At 44.2% G+C, this 9,450-nt stretch overlaps 1 protein-coding gene across 1 annotated transcript in view; it reads right to left on the bottom strand.

Annotated features, from left to right (window-relative positions):
* Nucleotides 1-104: 104 nt before the first annotated feature.
* The window catches only part of LOC115787169 (protein bicaudal C homolog 1-like), a 9,608-nt gene continuing 262 nt past the window's right edge, over nucleotides 105-9,450 (bottom strand). Inside the window, 23 exon segments of the mRNA XM_030739748.1 lie at nucleotides 105-194; nucleotides 196-236; nucleotides 348-383; nucleotides 386-446; nucleotides 618-653; nucleotides 655-785; nucleotides 880-1,084; nucleotides 2,196-2,359; nucleotides 3,752-3,791; nucleotides 4,266-4,349; nucleotides 4,352-4,373; nucleotides 4,970-5,178; nucleotides 5,266-5,399; nucleotides 5,538-5,727; nucleotides 6,022-6,153; nucleotides 6,277-6,528; nucleotides 6,610-6,825; nucleotides 7,079-7,131; nucleotides 7,209-7,374; nucleotides 7,495-7,574; nucleotides 7,693-7,762; nucleotides 8,161-8,207; nucleotides 9,309-9,443. Of these exon segments, the coding sequence (XP_030595608.1) occupies nucleotides 105-194; nucleotides 196-236; nucleotides 348-383; nucleotides 386-446; nucleotides 618-653; nucleotides 655-785; nucleotides 880-1,084; nucleotides 2,196-2,359; nucleotides 3,752-3,791; nucleotides 4,266-4,349; nucleotides 4,352-4,373; nucleotides 4,970-5,178; nucleotides 5,266-5,399; nucleotides 5,538-5,727; nucleotides 6,022-6,153; nucleotides 6,277-6,528; nucleotides 6,610-6,825; nucleotides 7,079-7,131; nucleotides 7,209-7,374; nucleotides 7,495-7,574; nucleotides 7,693-7,762; nucleotides 8,161-8,207; nucleotides 9,309-9,443 (2,594 nt within the window).

A 9,450-nucleotide genomic window follows, 5' to 3' on the forward strand; every position in this document is an offset into this window, starting at 1 on the left:
GTAAATAATAAGCAGATAAGACTTTGCACTGCATCACTGTTGTATACTTTCACGTGTATAGAATATCTCCACGTATTTCAGATGTAGCTCGCTGGTGTCTCCTTTCACCAGCGGTTACTCTGAGCTGCAATTTCCACATCCATGATTCGTGGAAGTCTACCACTAGCACCACCTTCCAGGTAGCCAGGCTTCACAGGCAGGTGTATCTGAGAGCCTCCTCTTGCTTTTGTTCAGGTCTGTATCAGAGGGAAAATAATCTGTTTTACAAGATCAAGAGAGCACAGTCTGCTAAAACTGAGCGAGAAGCAGATACTGCATGAATCCAAGCTGAGACTTCAGAGATTCACCTGAGATTGCTAATAACATCTTGCGTCTGGCTCCAAGGTAGAGACACCCACTTCCTTCAGATCTTCATCAGACAGCGTGAGGAATGTCTGATAGTCAATCTGGAGGAGTGCAGACAGAGTTTGCATCATGATGCTCATTCATAATGCATTCACTCTTTCTGCTTGTTTTCATGTATTTGTGCATTTCAGGCTCTGTGGCGAGTTCTCCCACACAGGCAACCCAACTTCACACCGAGCTGAATGAAAAAGAAGTGCGACTGTGCGCATTACCTCTTGCTGTTCAAACACATCGATGTATTTGATTAGGGCCAAGTTGGCTGAGCAGCTCGGGCAGGTCATCTGTCAAGTAGGGGCTGGGGCACCGCTGACTGCAGGTCGACCCCCGCCTCTGTGAGCACGCGCTTTCGAAGTAGCTGCCGCTGCTTGCGAAGCTCTCCGCTGGACACCAGACGTCAGAGTTTAGAGGAAAAGGTTAAATGTAGAAGAGAGGAAGTGATCTCGGTTTAGCTGGACACACAGAGGTGAGACTTACAGGGCTTGTCACTTCTGGTGCGGTTCATTGAGGAGGCAAACACAGGAAAGGAGGATGATGAGGAGAATGTAGTTGGAGGGGAGGATGGGGAGGATGAGGAAGAAGAGGAAGAGACAGGCTGGGATGAAGATGTGGATCCGCGTCTATCCCTCCAGTTCTCAGAGTCACTCCCATTCACCACCTTTCCTGTCTGAGCAGCCCGAAACTAGAAGGAGACAAAGGAAAATAGTAACAGCATTAAGTGGACCTATTTTTGTTCTTGGACTCTATTAACGTTGCATGACTCAAGGTTAAATATATTCCTTATTTATCGTGTACTGGGCCTTGATGCAGCCCTTCAGTTCATCCACTGTCTGAAACAAGATGTTTTAGCTGCCTTCTGTATTCCTTTAAGCTGCCTTTATTCTGATAGCCAGACGCTTAAAAATAAATAAATAAATAAACAGAACAGGTTTGCACAGCAGGTGGATGAGACTGCTGTGCTCATGTTCAAGCTGAAAATAATGAAATGCACAATAAGTCCCCTTTAAATACTGGTTAATGTTGCTTTCATCTAAGAACATTTTGCACAATAGCAGCACCGTGTACCTTTGCTGCCATCCCCTCTTTTTATCTCTCCCCTATCTCTGTCCTAGAGATCATAAGACAAATAGCTGCAAGTGGTCATAAACTTTCTAATGCCTGTAGATCCAAGGATTTAACAAAATCCATTTACCATGTCTCTAAACCAGCTTATTTGCCACCGCGGGCTGATCTGTGACAGTATAAGGCTTTCACTCGAATTTATCAATGCAGTGGGCACAGCAAATGCTTCCTCCCAGTTGCCTGGGTCTCAGAGGAAAATTGAACTCATTGGAGAAATGCCTCTTGCTTTCATTATCCTAAGCGAGTCTGCTTCTACATCAATGGCCAGTGGGCAGCCAGAGAGCAGCTATTCAAAAGGCTTTAAAAGAGCAGGGGAGATGAGCTGAACCGGCTCAGGTAAACAGGTCACTAAGGAGTGGCTGTGTTGACCATAGTGATGGTATCAGAGCTCAGGTAATTGAGCGTACAAATTGGCAGTGCTTACCACACAGTGAGATAAATGCTTCAAACTGTTAGGGGGCAATACCAATAAATGAGACTGTGTTAGACGGCCACAGGGCGACGCTTGTTTCACTGCACTGCGGTAAAAGCTTCAAGTGAATTCAGTTCAGCAAAAGTAGCTGTAACTATACATCAGAAACTCATTCTGTGACTTTGAATGAAAAGTCAAAATGTTAATCTGTGAGACCGTTTCTTTTCAGATATTAAGTAAGCAGTAGGCTCGTTTGTACCTGTTGCTGGTTATTACCGGTGCTCAGGTAGGGTTTGTAGTTGCGTCGGCTGATATTGCGGAGCTCCTGTACAGCCTCAGCTGGCATAGACTTGGAGAAGCCAAGGCCACTCCACGTGTCTGTGGGCGTGCGGACCTCTGTCACCACAGGCTTCCTCTGCATGGCTAACATCAACACGCAAACACAGAGTAAGAGAAATGCAGACTTCTCATCCAGAGACTTCTTGACCGATTGGTTTCTAAGCATCACCATCTGTGATATTATCTGAAATTTGAGTGCCACCTTTCACATAAGTGCAGTATGTTGCATGTTTAATGCCAAAATGGTGAGAGATTTGAATAGGAGAACACTTTCAGAAAGCTTTGCAGCTTTAAATTCACATAAATGGATTTTGCAGCAAGCATCAATACTCATATCCGCAGTCTGTCTATCATAAAAATGCTTTGCAGGTTTCCCACGTCTTCTTTGGTACTCTGAAGCGAGCAAGCTGGGTTCATGTGTTAAATAATGAATCACACACAGTGCTACCCCTTGCCAGCATGTGGCATACTTAATAAAACTCCGAGTGCTAAGACTTAGATGGGCATACGCACGCAGTCGACAAACAAGTGACCCTGGGCCTCTTCCATGTGTGAATGTGTGATAAAAACTGCAACAGTACTCCATAAAGAGTGCGATATCAACAGGATTATTATTGGTAGGTTTTCATTCGGGTGTCTTTGTGTGTATTTGTGGAGTAAATGTCCCATTCATATACTGGCATATGGGTGTCTTAATGGCTGGGAGGCAGATGGCCCATTCAAACTGCTAATTCATAATCATAATCCCATAAAGGAACACTGAGGGAATTTGGTACCATTTGGCTGCAGATCTCTTCAGTATCCCTCATTCTGCGTGAGGGATTCGGGAGTGTTTGCTACATGTGTGTCCATGCATGCTTGTGTACGAGAGCGCACGCGCTTTTTCTGGATTCACGTTAGCATGTGTGTGTGTGTGTGTGTGTGTGTGTGTTGTCTGCATTGTGTATCTACCCCTTGTGAATTAAGTGGGAGTGCCAGTGCTACTCTATTATAACTTTGGCACAGTGCAGCCCATAAACAGGTCCCCTTCATCAGTTGTCTTGGCAGTGAGTGGTGCGGAAATGGGACTCCTCTATCAAATCCCTGCTTCTACGTAGGATATTAATGTGTTTCCTGCATGGCACGCTTGAATAAACTTAAAAGCCTACTTCATCTAGCTTAATCCATAGACATTATGTATTTTTCCAGCAATAATGCGACCAAAACAAGTGATAGTTAACAGCAAACTAAATTATTTCTTCTCCTTTTCAACTCCAAAAAAACAACTTATTGTATAAAACTGGATGTTCTGGTGAGCAAAGCAGCAATACACTTCACCAAAATCAATTTTAATGCATCTATCTGCAGCACAGCAACTATGAATCAATATTTTTTTTTAAAAAAGGAATGCTTGCATAGCAGTGCTAATCATTGTTGCAGAACATTTCTGAGACCACAGTGAGATGGGAAGAAATATTAAACATTTAGGAGACTAACCTCTAGTTGCCAGCAGTTTCTTCTTTTCATAGTCATAATCCTACAAAGTACAAATAGGAAATGGAGTAGGTAAATAACGCATGAAATTGAATTTTTTTTTCTTTGGTTATTGAGAGATAGGGGGATAGCAGGCGCCTAATTTACAGCAGGAACAAACACATGCATAAAATAACACATCCTGCTGCTGTGGCAGTAAACTTGTTAATCCTTCTTTGCATAACCTTTGAGAATGTGAGATGGGGAAAAAAATAAGAGGGGAGAAAAACAAACAAAAAACTCAATTCTCAATCAAATTTGGGAAGGTGCAAATCAATGATTATAGACCACAACAAATACAATGATCCTTCTGCTTTTCGGTCTAACTTGACATTTCTGGTGTTGACTCATCCACTGTCCTGCAAGGATTATTTGTCCATGAGGATTATCCATAACCACAATGTTTTTCATAGATTCAGTGGACAACTTTGTCAAGAAAACAGGGAAAGAAGAGACCTGCAGCTCTGTTCTCTCTCACCAGTTGGTGGTCAGCGCCGCAAACATTTGAGCCACAGTCACACTCTCTCCTCAGGCTGTTCCTCCGCTCATTCCTCCCTCCCTCCCCTCTGTGTCTGCGTTCAACAATCTGGCACAGTCAGGAGAAAACACACACACACACCACACACACACACACACACACACACACACACACACACACACAAGCAAGGTTAAGTGAAACTGTGATGGTTTTGTACAACATTCAAGGGCTTATTTCCCATCTTTAACCTGGCAGCAGCAGTTCTTTAATGATTTCAGTGATGCAGTTTAAATATACAGTGTGTTAAATGAGAGTTGCATAATTAAAATTGCACCGCGCTTTAGAGCTGATTTATACAATAAAAAAACAAGCAAAAAACAATATAAGAGACTCAGTGAACATTAAATAGAAATGAGGTAAAAATAATAATAATAAAATAAGTCTTTCCTTTGTTTACTGCAGTTTTCTGTCAGCAAGATTGTACATTCTCAGCAGGCACATTCAGGTGTGTGAGCACGTGTGCGTGTGTATGCACCCATATTAATCATGAGACGGGGGGCAAAAAAAAAAAAATCAGTTCAGAGTGACTGGGCAGACCTCCAATTTGGAGAAAACATCTGTGTCCACATAACACTGAGTATTTAACTGAAGTTAAGGCTTTGAAGATTACGGAGAGTTATCAAACAGTATCTGCAAACGCTCACCTGTATGTTAACACCTGCCCTGTTGAATGGCGCCTGCCTTGGCTGAAAACCTTGGAAATTTCCGGACCCTGAAGACTCCCCCTCCGCCCATTCAGCCCGACCCTGCCGATGCCGCTGTTCACTGCATCACGCGCCTCACATGGTGGCATCGCTACAACCTCAGCGGGCTCGTGCTCCGCTTGGTCCAGCTGGTCGTCATTTTCCAGGATCTGAGAGAGAGTCAGTTTGGGTTTACACAGAGATTTTCAGGAGGAATTCAATGTGTTTTGTCATTTTGAACATTAACAGTGAAACACCTTCTCCAGAGGTCGACCATCTGTTCCCTTCGGTCCTGTCCGACCCTCCTCACCGAGAGAGCTGAGGCCTGGTGGAGGTGACGGGCGGGGCTTTGTACCGTTTGGCATCTCTGTAGCAGGAGCAGGCACAGGGCCTCATCAGCGAGAGGGAACATGTTATGAATGGGTAAAAAGTCAAACTAGACTGGAATGAAATATGGGTAATATGAAGCAGAAAACTCCAGCTGCATTTGAATTATTCTCATTGTAAATAACAATGTGTGAATGCTCACCCTGTTCGGACAGGCGAAGCTGCTGCAGCAACATGCTGAGCCAGTAGTTGGTCAGCCCACTGCCAGGTAGTATGGTGTCAGGAGGCATGTCAGCTGCCTTCACAGTCTCGCTGGAATCCAGCCCTAGGAGCAGACGGCGGGTCTCATACAGGCAGGAAATATTCCTTTCCAGCCCTTTCACCACCACTGACTGATAAATACAAGCCAAAACAGATTTTTAGATCAGTATTCAACTCAGCAGAAAACTACAGGGGAAAATAGATTTGGATTCAAAATCAAATAAATATTTCAGTGCAAGCTTTTTTTTTTTCTTTTTTTTTTTTTTTTTAATAGGGGGCCTAAGAAAAAAGTAATCACAAGCTATAGTGTAGTCCTGGAATGAATGTCTAAAATGGGACTGGTAGCCACAAAACAACCAATTTAGCATTTCTTTTGAGCTTGTCACTCAAATAATAAGCATCAGAGCCGCATGGTAAGCATGTACCTTGCTGGTCTGTTTTACTTTGGGCTTGACACTAATGAAGACTCCGAGGTTTTGCATCATCTGAGCCAGCTTACAGGGATCTGCCTCCCCATCTTCACGCATGTCAAACATCAAACACACAGGCAGACAGTCCTATTGTGTACACAAATGCACAAACAGCACACAGAATGTAAAATGATAAAATATTAAAAGCAGCAAAGTTTTCTCAGCATTGTTTTTTTTTTTTAGCAACCAAAACAAACAACTCCACCGTACCATCAGCTGCTGCCGAGCCAGACAAACTCCGTCAGGGCTGCCCTGAATGAGCAGCGAGGGCGGACTCTGAGGGGCGCTGAGGTCCGGTAGGATGATCTGGGTCTGGGTCTGGTGCATGACGCTCAGGAAATGAGCGCCATTCTGTCCCAGCAGGAATAGGTGCTGCTGGGAAGTGACATCCAGCTGGCTGCTCACTATACCGCCTGCCACCTCTGGTCCCAGCAGGAGGTCCATCAAGATACAGGTCGCCTTCTGTGAGGTGATGGTATATAAAGTCACGACATGATACTTAAACCTCATTCCCCGGTAGTCTCCTTAATGTTTAATGCTAACCTTGACAGCATCTGCGTTGCCCTGCAGGCCCCAGACTGTGCAGCAGCTTCCATAAAGAGGGGGCTGGGCTTGAGGCTGGGGTGGGACAGCCCTGAAGCTTACGCTGACCCCCAGAGTCTGTGCTACCTGTTGGATAAGTGGTGAACCTGGATCTGGCAGAGCCTGGGGCACAAGACTTACTGGCAGGTCAAAGGTCATGGATAGTGGCTGGAGGTCCTGGGACAAGAAAGGAAAGGGTTCGATGATAAGGAGACACAGAAGGGAGGAGTAAATGAAGAGATGGGAGAGAAACAAAGAGGGAGAGCAGACAGGCAGTACTTTGACAGATATACCTGTCTTCTTTGTGTCAGCCATCCTCTTAATCACTCTATTGATCTTTGCGTCTGACAGGAGTGAAAATATTGAGTGTTGAGACAAATAAAAATCTATTCTGTGCAGTCTCTGCTCAAATGACACATTGACAACTCACTCTTATCCTCCTCCTGGCTTCCTCTACTCCCTCTATGGGCCCAGCATGGAGACCTGTTAATATATAAATAAATAACAAACTTGTTTTCTGTTTCCTGTCACTGCAGCAGTTAGTGGAATTAAAATGCCGCATACCTGGTTGCTTTTCTCTCCAGTGGCATTGTGGCGGTTGGAGTCAGGAAAATGGATGTGACAGGATGTGACCTCCATTACCTTTTTGATGTTTCCACCACCTTTTCCGATCACATGGGAGTGCTCCGTATAGGCCACGTCCATTTTTAGAGTCACCTTGTTTACCTGGTTTTATATAAACACTGGTCATTCAAGCAGATTTCTTTTCAATGCTGGCCTTCATACATTCTTGCAAAACATGCAACTACTTTTATTTCAAACCAAGCATAATGTACATGTCCTCACCCTGGTTTCCAACACTTCTAGTATCTTCTTTTTGGCTTCCAGGACACTAGCTCTCTTTCCTTCCACCTTCACATGTGGATCTAGGAGGAAATCAATATGTCACAGTAAATGGGAAATGACAAATCTCCGTCGACACCGAAAAAACACAAAACAAAGAGCATTGATTTTGGTGTGAACGCAACCTGAAGAATTTGCCACCTTTCTTTGACTTGGCTCCTATCTTCAGCTTGGATGGCCATTTCACCTGCGTGTTAGTTTCTCTCATTACCTGTGGATGCGCAGACAATAGAAGAGAGTGAGAAACAAAGAAGCAGCTGCCGCTGTATGCAGGAAAGACACACACAGACAACTCGTAACACATACAATGAGAACAAACAGATGCAGTGACCCAGCAGACCTCTCCAATCTTTGGACACAAAGCCACCTCCACCTCCATGCAATTATCACCTCCATAAAACCTGTAATCACTGGACGTGAAGCATCCAACATGTAATAAAACTGTAGCAGAGATGCTTTCACTGATCTAAGATAAATTTAGCCACGAGGCTTTAAACACTGGTGATTATGCTGTCTGTGGCTTTCACAGAGGAAAACGGTTAAATATTATTAGTTGTTTCATCTTTTGGTTCATGAAGAAAATGTTTTAATGTTGGGAGTTTCACTCACTCTCTCAAAAAACTCTTCTCCTGTCTCGACACCGTCGCGCTTTGGAGCTGAAAGACACAAAGTAGGCATCTGTACAAATGTGGCAGATCAAGTTAAATAAACTGTCAGGTTGTATCGGTCGGTAGCACAAGTGTTCAGTATGACGCATGTGAACACAAAGTCTACATTTAAATGTTGACTCGGCTGAAATCTGTCAAGCCAGTGGAACAAGAGGTTGCTGGGAACATAAAACAAGTTTAAAAGGCCATCGCTCCATGGTGACATTTACAGGGTTCAGGGGGAGCCCCAGGAACGCCTTCACCCCCTCTTCATCGCTACGGGTTACGCTGGCCAGAGCTGAGGAATGAGTAGGAAACAGTACGGGGTGGAGCATAAGGTGGTGGTTAGGAAAGGCAGCCTCAAATTAGCCTAGAGACAACTAATAACATCAATGGCATTTGCTGACACAAACACACCTCCCACTTTAGCAAAAAAAAAAAAGAAATTCAAACTGCAAAACCAAGAGAGAATTTATAAAAATCAGTGTGAAGCTCTAAATGCAGTGTGACAGATTATTACCTAAAGGGTTGAGATAGATTGTTTACTGCCTGATTGGGGCTGTTCAAACAGCAGTAAAAGCAAAAGTCCCAGCTGCACCTGCATTAAACCAATCCTCAGCTATCAGTGCTGAAGCACTTTCCCATCAAGAGCAAACATCAGCTTGTGTCTGCAGCAGTGGCTCACTGTCAGAAAGAGTTTCCCCAGTGACACAGGGGAGGCATTTGTCATAAACCTGCCAAGCAGCTATAACTAACAGAGGCAGTTACCTCTGCTTCACAGACAGGAATGATAATAGCCAAAAGGACCCGTGAATGCATAAGCAATTGCAGGTCATAAATCACAATGATGCAGCAACAGGGGTTTAGTGGATGGCAGTTACTGATGTCGGCAACAAGGGCGCAGACAGCTGGAGGTCCTCACAGGTGCACAGGGTCAGGTAGATAACAAGGTCAATGAGGAGCACACGAGGAGGCCGTGATGGTATCAAAATAAAATAAATGTCAGACGTTGCAGCGGAAAGGGTATGAAGTTGATAAGTTCTGGAGTTCAGACACATAGAGACATACTGAAAGTTATATTAAAAAAATAGATCATCTCATTTAACTCACCGTACAACATGGTCTCCAGCTTCTTCCTATCAATCCTGAACCTCTCCTCCACCCACTCTGGGTCCAAACTCTTCCCTTTTGCATTCTCCTGCTCCACAGCACAGCTTCTTCCTCCTTCTTCATGTTCCTCATCCTCTTTTCC

Source organism: Archocentrus centrarchus, chromosome 10, assembly GCF_007364275.1.
Source record: "Archocentrus centrarchus isolate MPI-CPG fArcCen1 chromosome 10, fArcCen1, whole genome shotgun sequence".
In the NCBI taxonomy this organism is placed as follows: Eukaryota; Metazoa; Chordata; class Actinopteri; order Cichliformes; family Cichlidae; genus Archocentrus; species Archocentrus centrarchus.